Here is a 23971-nt window from a genome sequence, read left to right on the forward strand (position 1 = left end):
AGAGGGCTCGTGGGCGAGTCCCTCTGCAGGGCTATAACATGCTGGGCATCACAGGGGCTAGCAGGCAAAGGGCCATCAAGTTGGCCACCGAGGCAGCAGAAGTTGCTTCAAGGTGGCTGTGGATCAGGAGAGGAGGGCCGTGGGTGGGGTAGAGCTACCTGGACACAAGCTGGGGCTTGATCACCCCCGGCTGGGTCGCCTGGGTGAGGGTGTCTGATTGGTGAAAGACCAGAAACACCCAATGACCACAGGTAACATCACTGATGATATGTCCAGGTGCATCACAAGTTGACGTGTCACAAGCTTCCTACTTGTATAATCTGTTGTAAAATATGTTTTTTGTTTCTTTGTTTTCATCTTTAGTACAATATTGCAGTGTTCAGGCAGGATGCACATTAAGAGTGAGCGACTGCGGAAGGCAGTGGTTCCATGAAGAATCTCCTAGGTGTAAATGCATGTAATATGAAAGACTTAGACTTAGACTTAGTTTATTTGTCCCGGAAGGGAAATTCATTCAGCAGAAGCAGAAGAGTACAGGAAAGATTCTCTCAATAAATAAAGGTGTATGATATGAAATATGACACAATGTAATTTATGAAAAAATGAGAACGTAAGTAAAACTTTATTTGTATAGCACCCTTCTCAGCACGGAAAATTAGTTTTTCTTTATTAATATACCAATTATGCAGCAACGTGCTCCAAAATCTAATTGAATCCCATCTATACGGGGAACCTGTGGTGGAGGTTTCTGTCATGTATTGTTTATGAGTTATTGTGTTCACAAGAATGTTTACTTTACACACAGACATTAAAACTTGGTCAACAAAAATGTTTCAAGTCAAAACATGTATGATTTCAACTTCATGCCATTTTAAAATATATAGCTTGCCTGACACCATTTCTTAATGGGTACACTCATTTTGAATGTCTGCTCTAATTTAAAAGAGTCAAAATCATCATGATCATCATCATCATCTTGTCAAGATGTTGGCATAATATACCAAAACTCCAGTAAAATGATTTGATTGCTCGAATCATCAATAATAATAACGACAATTAATACAAATGATTGCAGGATCATTATTACAATAAAATATGTACATATTCCCGTAACATAAAGCTATGTTAAGAGGTTGCACCCTATAGGCACTGTGTTCACAAAATCCCATTAAGTGGCAAGTGGAGGAATTCCAGGATTTGTATGTTTGCTTTCTCATTTGTAGTGTTGAGAAATACAGCTACTCATATTCTTTTTTGCAATAATTATTTTTAATTATTAAAGTTACAGCAAACACTGTCCATATTTATAGGAATAATTATGTGAATACTGTTTTAGGGGGGAATTGCCCTTAAAGGATTCTGCAGTACGGTGCCAGACACAAGAGGCTGTTGCCTACCCAGCTGTTCTTGCGTCCGGCGTAGATCTCCAGGTTGCGGCTGTAGTTGGGATCCTCCAGCAGGCTATCGTACTCGAAGAGCAGCCTGGAGCTCTCGCGCAGGCGCTGGCATTGGTACTGGTGGTACTGCTGGATGAGCTCCTTCACCAGCTGGAGCAAACACTCCGGCTCCCCGGCATCCCACTGGACCAAGTGCTGAGACAGACAGCAGAGGACAGGCATAGACTAGTTATACACTGTGGAGTGGAGTGGAGCTAAAGCTTTTAGAGTTTCTTAAAAATACTAGTAAATGGCAACTTTGTAAAAAAAAGCTAAGTTTCAAAGGCATAAAACACTTGACACTGGTAAATCGTGAGAACAGACAAGTATGATAATGATGTACTGATGTTTGAAAGGCTACATACTGTAGAGCAGGGGTGGGCAACTGGCGGCCCGCGCTGGAATTGCAATTTTTTTCTTTTTTTTTTACAGTGCACCTGAACGCAACTTGCAAGATACCCGCTGAATAAGTGTTCAAATGTTCATGTCATTCTGGCCAATACTCCCCTTCTGTTATAACATTTCAGTCTGGAATATCTTTCAATAATCTTTATGACTAAAAGGCTAAAAGTAATCTCATGTGTAAGAAATGACTGTTCTACATTGAAGTAAAATCTTTAATAATTAACTCGTTGGTTTTGGATTTATTTAACTTCAAGAGTGCATTTTTGTTCTTGTGTGACCCTCAACACAGGCTTTGAGAATCCCAGGCCACTTACTGATACTTGTGCTTAAATTAACCCACTCATATTCTGGTTTATTTCAAGAAAAACATTTTGGCTAGTGGAAATTCTAATTGACTGGTAACTTTAAAATCTAGCAGCCATATTGGCAGGTGGTCAAGAAAGTTAATTTCAAGCCCTGCAGGGAGAGCAGGTGGTGACATAGGAGTGAGTGAGAAAAGGATCAAATATTGGTGGTTAAGACCTAATAATGACATCACAACTGTTCATTTAAAATTAGTTATTCCTCTAAACCTGGCTTCAAATTCACACAAAAAATTGCGCTGGCGCTGTTCGGCCCCCAACCCTTAGCAAAATCTGGCCCTCTGGTAGTGAGGAATTCTTTTGTGGGCCTCTCTATCATCAAAGTTGCCCATCCCTGCTGTAGTCCATCTTTATAGTCTAAATTCCCTGGCATACATGTGGTTAGACAGTAACCTACACTCAAATGATCAATCCTGAAGAACACATTAAGACATTGAATGGCACTTCAGTGTCTATATTAACGACTCAATCTGGGAAATTAAAAGAAAAGCACATAATAAATGGGAAGAACACTGGTGGGGGGAAAAAGATGTGCCTGGGAGGCAGAGAAGTGACCAATCCTGACATACTTCCCATGGCCAGATCTGTGGGAAAGGGTTGTGCTAAAGGATGTCCTGCAGCAACAGAGTGGTTTTGGTTGACAGGGAAAACGTTCCTGAGCCTGACGTCATGTACCAGACTGGATCATCATGGTTAAAACAGCCGATGCCATTAACAAGACTGGAACGAGGAAGGTTTGTGATACATAACTGCTACTGTGGAAAAGAATACCACACGCAGGTGTATGCTTTTATTGTGGTACAATAGTTTGGAAAAAAGAATACCACACCCAGGTGTATACTTTTATTGTGGTACAATAGTTTGGAAAAAAGAATACCACACCCAGGTGTATACTTTTATTGTGGTACAATAGTTTGGAAAAAAGAATACCACACCCAGGTGTATGCTTTTATTGTGGTACAATAGTTGGGAAAAAAGAATACCACACCCAGGTGTATACTTTTATTGTGGTACAATAGTTTGGAAAAAAGAATACCACACCCAGGTGTATACTTTTATTGTGGTACAATAGTTTGGAAAAAAGAATACCACACCCAGGTGTATGCTTTTATTGTGGTACAATAGTTTGGAAAAAAGAATACCACACCCAGGTGTATACTTTTATTGTGGTACAATAGTTTGGAAAAAAGAATACCACACCCAGGTGTATACTTTTATTGTGGTACTGGGCCCAGGAACAGCGATGCAAATAATCTACCGCACAAAACCACAATCACATGCAACCTGTCACGTATCGGTAAGCAGCGCCGGTGGACACGGCCTTCCACCGGGCTACATTCTACCAAAGGGGGGAAGTGTTTCCTCTCTAAAGGGGAGCTTGTCCATTGATGCACGAGGAATAAAATGCTCATTAATGCGAGCAACACTGGATGAAAATAAATTGCAGGAAAACTGTCAGGTCTAATAAAGACAAATGCATGGCTGAAATCTGGGGAATGAAGGCTGCCCGTTTGGCGCGTGAGTGAAAAAGACGAGAGCCAGAGAATAACAAATGTGACTGGCTTAATGAGTTTATTGCATTGGTTGGACTTTGAAATGACTGTGCTTGACTGTTTTTTTAAAGACATCTGAAGTCCCTTGAGGGAATCACTCGGTGTCGGTGATGACACTTTGATGCAGATTCCACTGGTCAATTCAATTATATTTTTCACAGTTATCGTTCCACTGATATAATAGACAACTGACTGATTTCAGCTTTGATGTGAAGAGGACGAAGAGGACGGCAACGTTGGAGATTAAAATGACAACTGGCTTAGTTTAGGAGGGTGATGTGTGTATGTCAGCCACCCCCAAGTCCCCAAAAGTTAATCCTGCCCCTAATTCATTGTGAAACTGAGGTCCTACTCAAACTGTGAGCAGGCAGAAAAACAAGCTGTGTGCCCTGATGACAGAACTGCAATGCCAGTGTCAATGTGTCCCTTCTGTTCAGCACTGTCTCCCTGCGTTGGTCAGTTAATTGCAGGAATTGGAGAGCGAATCTGAATGCAAAACCTTCTTGGCTTTGAAATGTGCGGTTAGGGTTAGGTTGGCAGGGTTCAGAGTTTGGTGGAAGGTTAGTGTTAGGTTGGCAGGGTTCAGAGTTTGGTGGAAGGTTAGGGTTAGGGTTAGGGTTAGGGTTAGGGTTAGGGTTAGGGTTAGGTTGGCAGGGTTCAGAGTTTGGTGGAAGGTTAGGGTTAGGGTTAGGTTGGCAGGGTTCAGAGTTTGGTGGAAGGTTAGGGTTAGGGTTAGGTTGGCAGGGTTCAGAGTTTGGTGTAAGGTTAGGGTTAGGGTTAGGTTGGCAGGGTTCAGAGTTTGGTGTAAGGTTAGGGTTAGGGTTAGGTTGGCAGGGTTCAGAGTTTGGTGTAAGGTTAGGGTTAGGGTTAGGTTGGCAGGGTTCAGAGTTTGGTGGAAGGTTAGGGTTAGGGTTAGGGTTAGGTTGGCAGGGTTCAGAGTTTGGTGGAAGGTTAGGGTTAGGGTTAGGTTGGCAGGGTTCAGAGTTTGGTGGAAGTAGTCGATTAACGGCCGTCATATTAAGGTGGTTAAAGACAGGACATGTCTTTGACTTGCATTAACTCATCCAGGGGATGTCCATTCCATCAAAGGAAAGGCATGTTTTAATCTCTTGTCGTCTGTTGTGATGTCTGTTTTGTAGGTTACAAAAAAAATCTGATTGTAGGTTAAAATGTTGGTCCACTGGCTAACTAGAGGGCTAGCGGACCATGCTACATTGTTTTATCTCATTCTAGATATGCTTTTTACTCTTTCTTCTTCTTTCTTTTATTCTTAAGTGACATGACATGTTTTTTCATTATTTGTCTGTCAGGTCATGTATTTTTAATGTATATTGGGATCCTTTTTAATAAACAAATAAACAAATAAACAAACTTGTCCGTCTGCCTGTCTGCCCATCTGTCTGGAAGTCTGTATCAGCCAGACGGAGAGAGAAGCCTCCATTGTTTTGCAGCATATCACATCCCCTTTTGCCTCCCCCCTTGCCATGGGAGGGGGGAGGCAAGGGCAAGCTATACAGAGCCGGTGATCTCATCGCACTGATCCACCAGCGGTTACCAGCAATGCCGGGATTCCCGAAATGAGGGGGCGACGCAAACAAGGACGGGCATTGTCCAAAAGAGGCAGTCAGCCTCTGCCCCGGGGGCAGGAGTGAGCTGAAACTGAGGACAGACTGAGGAAGTGCTGTGTCAGGATTGTGACAGAGAGGATCACTGAAACTCTGCTGAAGAGGAGAGGAGAGGGAGGAGGCATCACATGTGGGAGAAATGAAGGGGAAAAACTTGGCGAAGAGCCAAGTAGGCCAATGAAAAGTATGCCTGAAAACTTGCAGACGGATCTCAGTAGACGTGTTATCGGTAGATAAAGGCATTGTAATCAAAACTGGACTTATGATAGAGTAATTTAGGTGGGGAAACTGTAGTAGGAGTTACTGTTATGATGATAGATTTGATAAAGATTTACCTGAGACTCTGAAAGAATCTCTTGTCGTTCAGAAATAGCTAAATTAATGCTGTCATGTCAGGATGGAGGTAGGGATGCACGATGATATCGGCACTTTATCGTATCGGCTGATAAAGGCTTTAAAATGAAATATCGTTGACGCAAAACAAACATTTATAATGATGGTAAATGGTAAATGGACTGTATTTATAGAGCGCATTTTATATAGTCTATCGACTACCCAAAGCGCTTGATAAGACAGGCCGATAAAAGCACACTTTAATTTTGCCCAAATGCTCGATGCTTGACTAAATGCTTTATTTGTTTTTGTTTTGTTGTTATTTTTCAGAAAATGCCCCCCAACCCACCCCCCATTTCACTTGGCCAATTTTCCCCTGCTGCCCCGGTCCCTGCCCCACCCTCTGCCGATCTGGGGAGAGCCTGACAGAGGGGAGCTTCACCGGCAGGACGTAGCACGTGGGAGGATCACACTATTCCCATCGGTTCCCTTCCGCCCCGAACAGGCGCCCCGACCGACCAGAGGAGGCGCTAGTGCAGCAACCAGGACACATACCCTTATTCCGGTTTCCCACCTGCAGAGTGCAGACACAGCCAATCGTGCATGTATGGATGCCAGACCAAGCCGGAGGTAACACGGGGGCGCGAACCTGCGACCTTCGTGTTAGGCAGGTAATCTAATCTACCGCTACACTACCCGGACATCGACTAAATGCTTGAATGAATGAATTGTAATCTTACAGTTTAAATAAAACTATGGCATGTTTTACATAACATAATTTTAAGTAGTTTTCTTATTTTGCCCAGTAATGTGTTAATTCCAATACAGGAGAGACTTGATGTTCTGGAAAAAATAAATAAAAATGTGTGCATATATTGATATTGGCATATGCAATCGGCCAAATATTAGCGGATATCAGTAAAAAAAAATCCAACATCGTGCATCCCTATTCCCTAGGAGGTAGTATAGAGATTAAAGGTGCCCTTTAAGCAAGGCAGTCAACCCCCAAGCTGGTCCACTGTAGTAACAGTAGAACATTGGTTGTAATGGGAAACATCTAGCTGAAGCAAGGCATTGCTGGAAAAGGGCTCAGTTGACTTAGACCTAGATAAATACTGTTTTTGGGTTGTTGTTTCTTTTAAACAATTATGACTGATCATATTATCTTGTGTGTCTTACATTGTACTGAATGTTCTGATTTTGGTGCTTGAATGCAGCAGCAGGCATTGGTCAAAGATAGTGAGGAATACCGAGTGAGCTTCAACAATAGATATATGTCCAATTAAGAGCACTGAGCCAAAAAGCAATGTCCATGTGGTGCTGTGTGTGTGTGTGTGTGTGTGTGTGTGTGTGTGTGTGTGTGTGTGTGTGTGTGTGTGTGTGTGTGTGTGTGTGTACAGATTCTGCCTCAAATTGATTTTACATGCTCCGCTGAAGGCTGCGTGTGCCAAAATAGATCTATGTGCAAAGTATGTGCTGTCATTTTTCCCCATTATTTCTTTATGAAGAAGAGAAAACATGTGAAACATCAAATAAAACATTGACAACATTTCATCTGTATGCTGTGCCCTCTCCCTACAGGGGCTAGATGTAATGGCTTTATTGGAGCCCTGACCAATATTCCCTGGCTCAATCTGTAGCCCGTAATCCCATTATTTTGTCAGTGTAGGACACACTGGTTAAACCTGTGTGTCAAATGGTTAAGCCTGAACTTGGCTTTTAATACAACCTGTATCCCCTCATAGCTAAAGCACTGATACCTTCCATCTCTGAAAATAGGATGCTTGTATGTATGGGAAGCAATTCATAATCATATTACCTCAGCATATAAGGATTTGATTCAATATCAGTGTTATAACTATGCACTACAAATAAATAAATAAATAAATAAACAAACAAATAAATAAATACCCGCACGCATGTGCGCACAAACACACACACACACACACACACACACACACACACACACACAATTGGATTTAACATTTTGGGTATTAATTTACCAGTGTTAAGTGTCCAAGCCAATGCAGAGCTAAGAACAAAAGGTCAACATAGCACAGTCGGTTAGCGTGAATATGATCGAACATTGTGCTTTAGATGAAAATACAAGTTTTGCTTCTTGACCTACTTCCTGCATCACACCTTTTAAAATGATTGAATACAGCCATTTGCCTGTGTGTGGCTTTGTTCTTGAAAAATGGAGGAAGGTGCTTATGAGAAAGGTCAATGTTTTGTCAAATGAGCTCACAAAACCCCAGAGCAGACCAATTAACAACCGTTTTCTATTGATTCTCAATATGGGTCAAATAAAAAAAAATACAGCAATCAGTTTCAATACAAGCCATATTACTCCTGAATAGGAGTGAGGGAAAAAATCGATACACCACAGTATCGCGATATTTTGTCTGACGATATCGTATCGATATTTGGACGCCAAATATCGATATTGCAAAAAAAAAAAAAAAAAAAAAAAAAAAAAAAATTTTTTTTTTTGCAGGCCATGCCAGGCCACCGGGCTACTATAAACTTTAGTTCCAAGGCCAGCAGTAAACAAACGGTAGCATATTTTCATTTTGTTTTAACAGTAACAGTTTTGTCATAACAGTCATTTACAAATTCCCCAGTTACTGAATGGGCTGCACAAAATGTTTTGTGTAAGTGAAGTGAAGTTGCAAAAACTACATAAGTACAGTAGTCCACACACACATCCAGTTAAGGTGGACTGTAAGTAGACTGTAACAAACAGTTCAGTTTGTCAGGTGCATGCAACTATGACATGACTTTATGAAAGTTGTTGGTCTGTCTACTTGACAATGTTGCTGCAATAAAATGGTTGAAGTCAGATGTACAGACTGAAAAATTGTTCTTATATAAACCAGATGTTGACAAAGTTTTCCTTTGGGGACATCATTTGCAGTTGAAAAAGTAAGAAATCGCAATATATCGAAATATCGCAATATTCAATATATCGCAATATCGATATATCGCAATATCGAAAATATCGCAGTATCGCAATACTATCGTATCGTGACTCAAGTATCGTTTCAGTATCGTATCGTGGGCATCTGGTGATTCCCACCCCTACTCCTGAAGTGTAGTTTCAGTTTCAAACGCCATTTATCTAGAAAGGCACTGCCAATGATCAAAATAACTACCTGAAAGGCATTCATGAATTTGTTGACTTTGTTTTGTAAATAAAAAGGGGATGACTCTATTGACATTAGCGGATTATGGCATCAGAGTGGTAAAGATTTTACAACCTGAAGTGAATACATTTGAATGACATCTCTCATGGCTTTATATATAGTATAAATATATATAATACTGTACATATAATCACTTTATCCACTGAGCTGCAAACTAGGTGTGTCTGAAGTAGCAGGGAAATGATAAAGATGAGTGAAAAACTCAAGAGTGCCAGTGCTTCCCTTTAAGAACAAAATGTACACCTAAATTGGGCACCCTGGCAGTGAAGAGACCCAAGTTGACAGAATTATGTCTTCCTGTGCCATCCGTCTGTACCATCTTCGATCCAATATTTATCTTAGGCCAGCGAGAGAGGGGCTGGCATCTGAAAATGCAAGATAATTATATAGGCCAAGAGAAGATATTTGTTTTTACGTCTTTAATGTGATTTTTATAGATGCTGGCAACCTGATCCAATAAATCGCTGCAGACTTGAAAGTGTGAGGCATTAAAAAAAACGAAGTATTACATTAATCTCTGCTAGTCTCTAATTCAAGTGTGGGCTCACGCCCTGTTCTGCCCCCGGAGAGTGCCAAGTATAAGAGCATGCTAAATTGCTCTTGTCATGTGTTTAAAACACTTGGCATTCTCAGCCTTACTAACTTGGTGTTTTCTCCACATGAACCGTGCAGCTTGTGTCGAACACAGGAGAACTTGTTGACGGAAATGGCACTTTTTTTTAACTACTTTTAATGTTGTTCAGGAACGGCCTTAACCTAATAACAATGTGCTATGAGGGCAGATACATTGTCCCCACACTTGGTCTCTTGGTGTTTAGGAATTGCCAAACCCTTTTCTATCAGCTATCTCTGGCCACAAACAATAGCTTGCCCACTAAATTCCCAGAGCCGTCAGTGAGCCTTGCCAATAATAAACTGGAATAAAAGCTGGGACTGGTTATTCCCTCCATCAGGAAGGAAGAGGGGGCAACAGTGGGTACATTAAGCACAGGCCGACATAACCCTGCTTTACGGGCCATCTGAGCTCCATTGTTACAACAGCGACGGGGGACGAGCCGCACTGGCAGATAGGAAGCGCTGGCAATCGCCTGGCAGGATTACCAGGGGGGTCAAGTGAACTTGGGAATGTTTCCTTTTCCTAAACTGGAGAATGATTAGATTGGCTTTACACTAAATGCTTGCACTGGGAGTTATGCCATTGTCTGTAATTCTCATATTGGGACAACTCCTATTACCGGTATCTGTAATTCTGATAGTGAGAGTTGTTCCAATATCAGAATTACAGACAATGTCTCATTGTACGAGACCGGGACTTCTCTGAGGAGTCTTCAAGTCAAAAAGGTGGGAAAATAAAGAAGTATTCAGCAACAAGAAATCTTGACTTGACTTCAAAAAACAACATTCCACCTATGAGAGCAGGGCGAGGACACATGACTAGTCCATGACCCCGAATGACTCGAAAGCTTCAAGCTTTACATAACACCAAGACAATACTCTACTTCACATTTTGTTTTGTGTAGACATCAAAAAACCTGCACTAAATTAAATGGGGAAAATGTACACTAATACAGTTACAGTATGTTCATCCTTACATAAATAACTAAGAACTGGTAAGACAAGATCATGAAGAGCAAAAAAGCAAGTCTTTGCAGTCTTGCCCCACACAGCAAACAAGCCGGTACTCCAAGGTAGTAACCATCAAGGCCACTTCAACACTTGCTGCTTGGGCTATAAAAACAATCACCACTTTCCATCAGAGACTAACACAACTAGGTACTTAAACACGGGTTTCTCAGATATCATGTCTCCATCAGAGACTAACACAACTACGTACTTAAACACGGGTTTCTCAGATATCATGTCTCTCTGTATTCAGTCTCTTGATAATGGAAAGCCCTGGAGAAGGAAAGCAGCATGGGACTTTAGCAAAAGTAAAAACTCCTTCTGTGCACATGGATTTTGAAAGTACCGGTATGTGCATGTACTGGATCTGGGTAATTCCCAAAGTGGATCGAGGTTGAGGAGGTGGAGGGTGAGTGGGCTGTCGCTAGGGCCACTATCAGTCAGACAAGTATCATAATGAAACCAGTTGGCCGGTAGCCTCAAAAAACATCCTGATAATGTGACCTCTGACCTCACATTCTGTTTCGCTCTACGGATGACTCTGGACTTTCAGCTGCTGACATTGATTTCAATGGGCAGGAGTACTTTCCTTGACAGACAACTCCTTCAGCCAATCAGCGTCACCAAATCCAATCCAAATCCAGTCGGAAGAGAGGTGAAAACATATTTTCCGGCGAGAAAATCTGCTGGTGCATATTTCTGCAATAACTGCACTTATGGCTGTGTTTACTCTACTAACCGCTAACTAACTGCTCGTTGCTTCAGGACACGCCAGTACTTTTTTTGATACCTGACGTTACATCACTGACGATATCATCACTGATGACATCATCACTGAACTATAGCCTCAGCCTTAGGGCTTTAGGTCAATTAATCTGCCCTAATTTAAAAGAAATCTGTCAGGTCACCTACACGGGTGCTCTTACACTTCCTGAAAGTTTCAGCCTGATCACATGTAAAACGGCATAGCTGTGGCCGGCTAAAATTCTTGAAACAAACAGAGTCCAGACAGACTGGACATTGCCAAATTTATAGATAGATAGATAGACCAATTAGCATAGCCCTTGTTTCTTTCATAAGTGTTGACCTCACAGCTTGCTCAGTTGTTTGGCCTAAATGGCCTAAGATGACTCAAACACATAAAACACAGTTGTGCTAATTGCTGGCTGTCCAGGTGGAGAGCTAACACAGCCTCACTGCACAATGCAATACAGCCCATTTCTGTCCAGGTGGAGAGCTAACACAGCCTCACTGCACAATGCAATACAGCCCATTTCTGTCCAGGTGGAGAGCTAACAGAGCCTCACTGCACAATGCAATACAGCCCATTTCTGTCCAGGTGGAGAGCTAACACAGCCTCACTGCACAATGCAATACAGCCCATTTCTGTCCAGGTGGAGAGATAACACAGCCTCACTGCACAATGCAATACAGCCCATTTCTGTCCAGGTGGAGAGCTAACACAGCCTCACTGCACAATGCAATACAGCCCATTTCTGTCCAGGTGGAGAGCTAACACAGCCTCACTGCACTGTGCAATACACCCCATTTCTGTCCAGGTGGAGAGCTAACAGAGCCTCACTGCACAATGCAATACAGCCCATTTCTGTCCAGGTGGAGAGCTAACAGAGCCTCACTGCACAATGCAATACAGCCCATTTCTGTCCAGGTGGAGAGCTAACACAGCCTCACTGCACAATGCAATACAGCCCATTTCTGTCCAGGTGGAGAGATAACACAGCCTCACTGCACAATGCAATACAGCCCATTTCTGTCCAGGTGGAGAGCTAACACAGCCTCACTGCACAATGCAATACAGCCCATTTCTGTCCAGGTGGAGAGCTAACACAGCCTCACTGCACTGTGCAATACACCCCATTTCTGTCCAGGTGGAGAGCTAACAGAGCCTCACTGCACAATGCAATACAGCCCATTTCTGTCCAGGTGGAGAGCTAACAGAGCCTCACTGCACTGTGCAATACAGCCCATTTCTGTCCAGGTGGAGAGCTAACACAGCCTCACTGCACTGTGCAATACAGCCCATTTCTGTCCAGGTGGAGAGCTAACACAGCCTCACTGCACTGTGCAATACACCCCATTTCTGTCCAGGTGGAGAGCTAACAGAGCCTCACTGCACAATGCAATACAGCCCATTTCTGTCCAGGTGGAGAGCTAACAGAGCCTCACTGCACAATGCAATACAGCCCATTTCTGTCCAGGTGGAGAGCTAACAGAGCCTCACTGCACAATGCAATACAGCCCATTTCTGTCCAGGTGGAGAGCTAACACAGCCTCACTGCACAATGCAATACAGCCCATTTCTGTCCAGGTGGAGAGCTAACAGAGCCTCACTGCACAATGCAATACAGCCCATTTCTGGAATTTCCAGTGTAACTAGACAGAGCCTGCCTCTGTGCTGCAGCATGGAGAAGTGGGAAGTTCTGGGAACATGTTGATACTGCAGCTAGTGAGGCCATCAAGGTTAACCCCGGGTTTCACACACACACACACACGCGCACACACACGTGCACTGCACACACACACACACACACACACACACACACACACACACACACACACGTGCACTGCACACACACACACATGTGCACACCACACACACACACACACACACACACACACAGAGGGTGAGAAAGACGCAAAGCACTTGGGGAAACTCCCTAAATGATGTTTAGGGCCTATGTGGAGCTCTGGACAAGTCTAGACCAGAGAAATGATACATTACACACAAAGAAGAGGACAGAGGGGCAGACAAATGGCAGTAAGGTGAGGAGAATGAAAGGGGCAATTAGAGATAACTGTTGTCATGTGCTGCTCAGCACACGCGCACTCGTCCCTGCCCCACAACAGAGGACACAGCGCAGTGCGTGTCACTGTTAGGGCTGGGTAGGTATCGCTACTCGATACCTTTAGGCCCGTGCAGACACAACGTGTGTGAGGGTTAGGGTTAGGGTTACCTAACCCTAACCCTAACCCGAACGCTTTGGAAATCATGTCGAGAGCGCTTCCATTGCGCACAAAACACACTGCACAGAGCGTTTTCTCTGTGCTTTGTTTTGTTTTTCCATGCAGTCGCGTGCAGTACAGTTCAGGAGTCAGGACACAACGATCACACAGACAGTAGCCAGCTGGTTCCATCTGTTTGATGTTGTTGTTTGTTCACAATGTAAACATGAAAGCCAGATTATTGGCAATTAGGACAGCAGCAGAGTTTGAAAATCCCCCTGGCAGGAGAAGAGGTAGGAGGAGTGACAATGACGAGCAGCGCGCTTTCCCTCCAAATGTTGAACTTTTCTCAGCTTGAGACGCCCAGAGCAGCCCGCCAAAAAAGACTAGCCGCCAAGTGCGGTCCTTGAAAGAGGAGCGCGCTTAGCGCGTCCTTACCATAGAGAATGAATTGCAGAAAGGCGCTGGCAGCTCAAATAAGAGTGTTGTATGTGCACAGCCGCTTAAGCTGTCGATCGAAAATAACCCAGTACCAACAGGGTGGAAGCTTTGCCAGTCAAACAATACCTGCATTCCATCCTTTTTGCAAACAGATCAAGAGAATAATGACTATTTGTATGGTTTTGCTCACAGCTAATCCCTGCAAGTGTTCTTTGATTTAATACGATGTGTTATTGGCCCAGTACCACAGCAGCATAGTCTGTGGTGGTGAAGTAGAGCGTGGTGGTGGTGTATGTATGTGTATGTGACAGAGTTGGCATTTCAGCGTGCAGAGATGCCACCAAAAAAAACAACTAATGAAGTACTCTATTGGTATCGGTATCACTTTAAAGGTGCTTACACACTGGGAGCGTTTTTTTCATGTGATTATTTTGCATGTCAATAATATTTGTATTAACACATTCACTGCCAGCTGTTTTTTTTTTTACTGTAGGTAGCTTCTGCCAGAGGGTTTTTTTGAGGATTCTGGCTCATCTTTCAAGACCTGAGGATTCTTTTCTGCTAAGATTTTGTGAACACAAAATACAAAATATCTAAAAAGAACTAATAGAATGTGTGCTTTCTCTGTCTAAAAGAGTTAGTTTGTAGAGTTAGTAGTTATGTAGGCATTAGCACTTGAATACAGCATGGTTTCAGCGTCTGAAAATTTATTCTGAGATAAATGGCTTTTTGTGAAATTCGATAGAACAGTCACTTTAACCATTCATTTTTGGCATCAGTAAGACGTCAGACATCTAAACAATAGTTTTGAACAGTAATTTCCTCCATAACAGCCGGAAACACCCCTCTCCTTCAAACTCCTCCCTCCGTGTGTGTTCTTCTTGGCTGCAGCGGGCGTGTCACAAGCTCGTTTCTGTTGCTGCTGTAACCTCGCGTCACCAGTCTCACTGCTTTGCTGCTGCTCCTGTCTGCTGGCGGCCGCTCTTTGAGGAAGTCTGGATGGGCTCGCTCGTTTCTTGGAGTTTCGGTTGAGAGCTTTGATGAAGCTTTTGCGATTCTGGTCTTATTTATGCTGCGTGTTTCAAAGTGTGTTCCACCCGTAATCTATTATGCAAATTCAGGGCTCGACATTAACGGCTGCCCGGTTGCCCCGGGCAACCAAAAAAAACATGGGGCAACCATTTCTTGGTCTTTGGTTGCCCCAGGGGCAACCACGATTTAACATGCAACAAAATATGTACAGCAGCAAACAGCAAAATATACACCAAATAAATGTTTTAATACTTCTTGTGAGTGACATATATGTGACATTTTATTGCTGTTACAATCGGAACGATGTTACTAATTACCAGTCGGAACCTACGTGATGCATGCTGCACGTGCGGTATGTTTAACGAGTACTGACTTGGACAGGTGGGGCTGCTCGCACACAATCACAGCGGCTGCAAGACGCAAGAAGAACCGCGTCCGCCTGCAGCCCCGCACAGAAACAAAGGACGAGGAAATTGTCATTGAGGTGAAATACCCGTGCGTCTTTGAACGGGACGGAAAACGAATGCTATACTGCAAAGCATGTAGCCTACACGGCGAGTGTCCGCATGGAAAAGTGAGTCAAATCAGCAGACGCGCCCGTCCACAAGGCTCCTGTGCAGACGGCTTTCGCCTGGCCGTGCACACCCCGAATTGTGTAACTACGTGGACGCGGCTGAGCGGACAAAGTGGAGTTTTCAAGACTCCCGCTCACTTCCGCGAGCAGAAACCCACACAGTGTATAAAAGCTCCACACGTTTCCTCGTCAAGATTCAGTGTCTCTCATTTCTGTGCGACAGCCCAAACTTCAAGCATAATTCCAGCATAACGCTATACTGCAAAGCATGTAGCCTACAACAAGCCTACTACAACATACACCTCGACCAGGACATCCTTCAAAAACGTTTTACCACCGCGTATATGTGCTGAGGAATGATTTGCATCCCTGGCCTGTCAGCCTGTCATACGGGGTGAGAGAGAGAGGGATTGCAGGGCCGCTTCTGGGCCTTTTGGGGCCCTATGCAACATCAGAGTGGGGGCCCCAAACCACTGTCATCATAGTATCCCTGAATGAACATGAGGAGGGTAGGCTACTTAATTATCAATAACGCTTTTAATTAATAAATTAAGCACAATATGAACAATAACTGTTAAAAAATATATGAAAATGAAAGTTCACAAATATTAGTTAAATCCTTTCAGTGCAAATGCATTATAAAAACAAAAAATAAGTTTTGTTTAGAAAATGAAATGACACAAATTTATTATTATTATTATTATCATTATTACTACTACTACACCCGGTGCGCACACTGAATAGGCCTATCTATATACTATAGACTATACTTACTTTTCTGTCACATCGTCATTATTAAGCCGGCTTATGACTGCATAGTATCTTAATTACTCAAAATATAAGGCGACTAAAATTGGGCAACCATATTTTTATTCGGGCAACCAAAAGCTCTTGCCAGGTTGCCCCTCCGGCAACCACTTTTAAAAGTTAACGTCGAGCCCTGGGCAAATTTGCAATCCCTCACCGCCAGCAATCAGCGCGACAGCGAAAGCGTTTTCGCCAATCCATTCTACAGTATGAGAATGGTTTCATCGCGCGTTCCCCTGCAGTTTTGGCTCTGCTTTTTCTAGTCTGGGAGAGCACTGTCGCCACTTAGTGGGTCGGTGGAATGGGTTGTACACGTTCGGTGGCTCCAATATTTATATAAGAGATGTAAAAGGGTTAGATGCACATCCCACGGTCAAAAAAAAAAATCATTTTTTTGACGTATTAACACGTTCACTGCCAATGACATATTAATACGTCAAAAATAATCCAACGGTTGACTGCCAACGACAGTCGATTTTTTTTTTTTTGACGGTGGGACGTTGATCTAACCCTTTTACGTCTCCTACACCAGAATTGGAGGTATTGAATGTGTATAATCTATTTTACGGACCCACTGAGTGGCGACATGTCTCTCCACAGTAGAAAGAGGCGACCCAAAACTGGAGGGAAAAGCGAGGAAGCCGTTCTCATACTGTAAAATTGATGGCGAAAACGCTTTCACTTTCGCGCTGATGCACAGCGGTGGCAACGGTGGGGGGTTCCAAGAATAGATTGGATGCACACTTTGAAACACGCAGCATAAATATGACCAGAATCGCAAAACCTTCATCAAAGCTCTCAACCAAAACTCCACGAAACGAGCGAGTCCACCCAGACTTCCTCAAACAGCGGCCGCGCAAACAGGCACAGCAGCAGCAGCTAGGGCTGGGCGATATGGCCTCTAAAGAATATCGCGATGTTTTTCGGCTATATCGCGATACACGATATATATCTCGATATTTTTGAAATCTCTCATAAATGCTCAATTTAACCCTTCAGGGTTCATACACATTTTGACCAATGGATTTCCATGACTTTTCCATAAGTTCTTAACCTGTATTTTATGCACACCTGGGGTAAAAAAGAAGAAGAAAGAAAGGGCAGATGTAGTGAGCAAAGATGGATGATTTAATATTCCATAGCTCTGACCTAAGCAAATCTGACATCACTATTGTGATATAATATGATTGTTTTAGTAAAGTGTATCACTCAATAGTCAATACAAAAAATAATGGCTTTTATAGAACCGAATACCTAGCTGCTTAGTCTGCAGATAAAACATAAAAAAATAAATTTAGACTCTTATTGGCATGACGGCAACATATAAGCTGTGAATTTTGCATTGGGGCCAGTTCTATAGTGAGGCATGGAAAGCCTCACTATACGCCATCATATCTGTGTCATCTCACTTTTGACTGAAAAATGATGCCTCTAGTCTAGATTAAAGAAAATACACATATGTGATGTTGACTTTTATGTAGGCTATGTGCGCATTTGTTTTCCTCATAAATCATGACTGCCCCGCAGCTAGCTACGTTAGCTTGCATGTAACGTTAGCGTTAGTTGCTTTTGGAGACACAAACCCTGGACGTTTCATTTTGAGTAATGCATGAGGTTCTCTATGCTCTATGGTTTACGCCAGCTCTGGGAGTATGAAGTGCTTTAAATGCGGGGATTTTGGTCACAACAAGCTTGTGGACCGCTGCCTGCTGAAGGTAGCCACAACCAGCTAGCTAACATTAGCCCCGACCACAACAGCTAACGTTAACGCCAAACAAATGCGCTGCCTCCTCCCCACGTTTGGTTTAGCGTAACGCCAGCTCAGACTTTCCCCTAATCTCAGAAACCTTGCGGGACATGTATTGCAAATTGCAATAGTGGTTGTTTTGTTATAATTTGAAACTGTCAACAGCCACACTGGGGGCGGCCATGTTTCGGTTGGTGCGGACGCGTGTTTTCGAATCGCACATAGGTTAAGGACGGGTGTGTCTGACGCGGTTTGACGCGTTTGACGTATCCATGTGATTCCCCCTCCCTTTTGAGTGTGACTTGAGCTCTCCCTTGAGAGGGAGAGCTGACAAGAGGAAACGTGAAGCGAGTCATGCCGGCGGCTTAAGTTATAAACAATGCGTGACAATTATACTCGAATGTTCACGATATAGTCATTTCTACATCTCACGTGGCACAAGCCGCGATACATCGAGTATATTCGATATATCGCCCAGCCCTAGCAGCAGCAACTTCGTTGTGACACGCCCGCTTTAGAGCCAGGGAGGCAGGAGGAGAACACACACGGAGGGAGGAGTTGGAAGCAGAGGGGGGTTTCCTGCTGTTATGGAGGAAATTACTGTTCAAAACTATTGTTTAGATGTCTGAAGTCTTACTGATGCCAAAAATGAATGGTTAAAGTGACTGTTCTATCGAATTTCACAAAAAGCCGTTTATCTCTGAATAATTTTTCTGACGCTGAAACCATGCTGTATTCAACTGCTAATGCTTACATAACTACTAACTCTACAAACTAACTATTTTAGACAGAGAAAGCACACATTCTATTAGTTCTTTTGAGATATTGTGTGTTCACAAAATCTTAGCAGAAAAGAATCCTCGGGTCTTGAAATATGAGCCAGAATCCTCAAAAAAACCCTCTGGCAGAAGCTAACTACAGTAAAAAAAAAACGTCTGGCAGTGAATGTGTTAACACGTCATTGGCAGTCAACCGTTGGATTTTTTTTGACGTATTAACACGTCATTGGCAGTGAACGTGTTAATTAATATCAGTCAATGCAACCGTGCATACCAACGGCAAAGTTTCGCAGAGCGTTATTGCAGTGTTTATTTTTTTGGACCACGGTCGGTTTTTCAGAAATTTGCGTCCGACGTGTCGTGTGCACATCTGTTGCTGTGATTGACAGGTGGGTGAAAATTTGCATCACAATTTCATGGTGTATATTCGCATCACTCTTGGTGTCTAACAGCTTTGGGGGTACTGGTATTGGTACTGATGTCATCATTCTTTAAACAATACCGAGCACTGGAAACTGTCCAGCGTTAGGTAGCCTAATCCACGTTCCTTGGCCTATATTCTGACTACTTGAGAAAACATAAGAGACTGTAACAGTAACTTGAAAGTCTTACAAGTGCACAGGCTACAGTTTAGTATCTCCAGATGTGAGGCAGTTAAGAGACGGTTCCGTGACCCCTACAGTTTCCCTTGATCTGTCTTGCATGGATTAAAATATAAAGGGGGTGCTGATAACTGGAAAATAGCTCAAAGGGTCAACAGGCCAAAAGGTCTTAGGCTGGGTTCACACCGGGGATCCAAGCCTTGCCTATGCCTTGCCTTTACCCACGCTTTTAAATAGGCGTCCGTTTTAGTCAACGAGGCTGTGTACACCGTGCGCCTGAGCGTGAACCCTGCGTGTACCCACGCCTTGCCTGTGCCTTGCCGATTTTATCGTTTAGGCGTGAGTTCTATTTTCCAGCCGACTAGGCGCGTGCAGGCAGGCTTCTTCTGTCAAGCCATGAAAGAAAAACGCGACAATATCCGTGGGAAATGGCAAAGTCAACTGAATTTCAAAATAAAATGGAGTTACTACAACAGTGTTGAGCAGAGAGAGAGAGATTGACGGGTGGCTATCACGTGGGGCTTTCTCCCTGTCTGCAAACAAATCTTCATGAGAGAGAATAGCGACCGAGGAAGCAAGATGGACAATGTTGTTGTGCCACCACATATTCTTGCAAGATTACCTCTCTAAAAGGTCCGAGTCAGACCTGGTTATACATATCCAGCATCAATAGAACATTAAATATAGCCTATCAGATTTATTTGACCTACCCATGATAATTCGGGACCACACGTGAAAAAATACAGTCGGGAGAGAGGAGAGGCGCTTGTGACTCGGCTCCAGGTTCAGCGTGCAAAGGCGTGCGGTGTGATCGCAAAAGCGTGTAATAGGTTCATGCCCAGCTCAAGGTCTGCAGGCCTAGGCGTGGGTTGAGGCAAGGCAAGGCGTAGGTTCTCTGTGTGAACTAAGCGTTAGAGTGTGGTTAGACCTCCAGACGCTAGTGGTAAAATGCATCATGGTATTGATGGTAAATGGACTGCATTTATATAGCGCTTTTATCCAAAGCGCTTTACAATGTGCCTACATTCACACATTCACACACCGAAGGCGACCAGCTGCCACACAGGGTGCTGGCACAGCCATCGGGAGCAATTTGGGGTTCAGTGCCTTGCCCAAGCACACTTCGACATGCGTACTGGAGGAGCCGGGGATCGAACCACCGACCTTCTGATTGGTGGATGACCCACTCTACCCCCTGAGCCACAGCCGCCACAAAACAGCTCATGTGTCTGTTTGCATTCTGCAAACAGTTTTCCCCCATCAAACACTTGAAAAACATAATTGGTTGTATTTGTTTGTTTGTTTGTTTTTCTGGACATTCCATACAAGATTAAGTACAAAAAGCTTAAAGTGTAACTAACCCCCAAAACAGCTTTTAACCAATATGACTTTTGGTGTGGTATGTGAAGGATTCTGGTCAAAATCTCCACATTTGAGACCAATCTGTTACAATTGTACAATGCGTTCAATACCATTCAGCCTCATGTCCTTGTTGATAAATTAATCAGTTCCTTTGGTTTGGATACATGTCTTGTTGGCTGGATTTTAGACTTATTTTTTTTTTTTTTTTTTTTTTTATGTTTTTTTCCCGATTTTTTATCCCATTTTTATCCCCCGTTTAGTGCTCATTTGAATTACTCAATCCTGGTTGCTACTCCATCCTCTGCCGATCTGGGGAGAGCCGAGACTGATTCCATGCATCCTCCGAGACATGGGCAGTCAAGTCAGCCGCTTCTTTTCACCTGCCCGAGGAAGCTTCACCGGTAGGACATAGCACGTGGGAGGTTCACGCTATTCCAACCAGTTCCCCTCCCTCTGAACAGGCGCCCTTAACGATCAGAGGAGGAACCATATAAGCAACCAGGATGTTGCATGTTTTTGTGAAGGGGGTTCCTATATGAAGGAGACCCCCGGGAGGCACGGGGAGAACATGCAAACTCCACACAGAAAGGCCATTTTGCCAACCCCCACCCGGGTGGTGGGCACTCGAGGACATGCGGACGGGCACGCATTCCTTCAGTGTTCACATCAGCCCAGGTGGGAATCGAACCCACGACCTTCGAGCTGTGAGGCGATAGTGCTTACCACTGCACCACCGTACCTCCCCTTGGATTTTAGACTTCTTAACTAACAGATCTCAGCAGGTAAGAGTCAATGGGATACTGTCTAGTATTTTAACATCCTCCACTGGCTCGCCTCAGTGTTGTGTTCCATCTGCATTTTGGTACATTTTATATACGAACGACTGTCGTAGCTGCTATGCTGACGATTCTGTCATCGTCAGCCTGCTTGATGATAATGACGTTGGCCATGGCCAAATTATTGATGATTTTGTATTTTGGTGTGAGGAAGCTTTCCTACAACTCAACGTTTCCAAAACGAAAGATTTGTATTGATTTTAGACGCTCCCCCCCTGTTCCTCAGAGAAGTATTGTCAATGGTCAGACTGTCGATCTGGTAAACGATTATAAATATCTAGGCACTATCATCGATAGCAAACTGAAATTTGACCTAAATACCGACATGCTGTACAAAAATGGTCAGCAGCGTCTCTTTTGTCTCAGGAAACTGGCCAAATTCCAGATTGACAGGACCTTGTTGAAATTGTTTTATTGTGCTTTCTTTGAGTCTGTCATTTCTTTCTCTATCATTTGTTGGTACGGTAACCTTGGCATAAAAGATAAAAACTCCCTCGGGAGGATAGTGAAGGTGGCTTCGAAAATAACCAGAGTCCATTTCAGCAGCCTAGAAATTATTTTTAAAGGGGGACTTACCCCCTAGATATGTATCAGAACAGTGATTTGAAAAAACCTATGGAAAAAAACAAGAAATGACATATACTCTTGTCTATACTATACTCTTTGGCTGTGTTCAGCTCAGGATTTTTTTTCGGAAATCGACGCCATTACAGTTTGCCCACCGCCTCGAAAATAATTTATTTGAGAGCTGCAATATCTTTATAAATATCAACAACTAGCCAACGCTGGTGGCCTGTATGGAAACAGCGTTGCTCAAAATGGTTGAAAGTTATATCAATTTGGCCATTCAGTGGCGAACTAGAAATTGAATTATTTTTCTCCCATGTGTGTGTGCGTGGCTTGTCTTATGTTACGTTAGGAGAGACTAGTGACGTGAGGCTCGTTACCGCAGCACACAGCACAGTGAGGACAAACGCCCCGCTCTCAGCTTATGTAATCACAATGCAAGATTTCTCCACGTCATTCCCTCGTCCAACTTGCGATATACTGCCCCATCAAATCCGTTTTTAATTTTTGTTTGGGAGCTTTTCGTGATTCTTGTTAAAAGTTGTGCAAAAGTTTTCCTCTCAGCAGAGTTGCAGGCTGCGTTCTCCCCCTCCCTCCCTCCTCCCAGACCCTGGCTGGTGAAACAGGCTCCTGCATGGGGCGCTCTGTAACCCTCATGGAGCAACAACAAACAAACACAGACAGAAATAGCTGGTGTGCGATTTTTCTGCTCAATCAGTGATTGGGTACAGGATTGCGGGAATCCCGCATCTGTTTGCGAAGGTGCGACTGGACAGGACGCTTTTCACAGACAGGGGCACAGCGTCAGTGAGGCTGCAGTAGCTGAGTAGCATGCTATAGTCGGAGTGAGGTGAGTGTCTCTCAGGGCGCAGCGCAGGGCAGAGCTGCAGATCTCTCCTCATCCTCCTCGGCCCATTCAGTCTGTCCAAACTCAATTCCGATATAATCTCAGTATGAGATGCAGGGAAATATATTATAGTAGCCGATGTGTTTAGAGCAGCTTTGTCACATTGTCACGTCGTAGTATAGCATTATATTTTACATGTGCGCTAAACTACGATGAGATTTGTGTGCGGAAATGTCAGACTGTTCTCATCCCATGCAAAAGCCCCCGCCTCGGCCATGAGAGGCAGAGCACTGCTGCTGCTGCGCGCGCCCCCGTTTGGGGCTCGTGCATGAGGATACGACTCTCTCCCGCCTGACTGGCCGGGAGAGAGTGCTTCCAACTTGGACTGATAATATAAACATCATCATTTGAGCTTATCCAGGTAAGATATTAATAATGTAATGACACATTCAGCGATGGGCTAACCACCATCACATGGTGTGATGGTGCAAGTGGACTGAAAACTCAGAGTGAGGTTTTTTCATCTTGCCTAGTTGTATAGGCTTTGGAGATGCACCGAGATGCACGCGCTAAACCCACCGTGACGTCAGGATGTACCAAATATCCCATTCATTTTAGGGCACAAAGAAAAGCAGTGTTCCACCCATAGAGGGCGCTTATGCCAGATATGCTGCTGAAAAATGATACAAATGGTAAAATGGCAACAGTTTGGTGTCAAATGTGGAAAATTTGACCAGAATTCTTCACACATCACCCCCAAAGTCATATATATTGGTTAAAAGCTTAAATGTTTTGGAGGTAAGTTCTCCTTTAACAGACAGGTGCTGAAAAAAGTTAAGTCCGTCTGCTCAGACGATGCCCACCCTCTGC

The 23971-nt window shown here is 43.7% G+C and overlaps 1 protein-coding gene across 1 annotated transcript in view; it reads right to left on the reverse strand.

The window, feature by feature from the left end:
• babam2 (BRISC and BRCA1 A complex member 2) overlaps window positions 1–23971 on the reverse strand; it is a 154230-nt gene that overhangs the window by 99941 nt on the left and 30318 nt on the right. Inside the window, exon 5 of the mRNA XM_083633875.1 lies at window positions 1398–1592. Coding sequence (XP_083490001.1) covers window positions 1398–1592 — 195 coding nt within the window. The remainder of the gene's footprint in view (window positions 1–1397; window positions 1593–23971) is intronic.

This window comes from Poromitra crassiceps, assembly GCF_964638095.1.
Source record: "Poromitra crassiceps genome assembly, chromosome: 3".
Lineage (NCBI taxonomy): Eukaryota > Metazoa > Chordata > Actinopteri > Beryciformes > Melamphaidae > Poromitra > Poromitra crassiceps.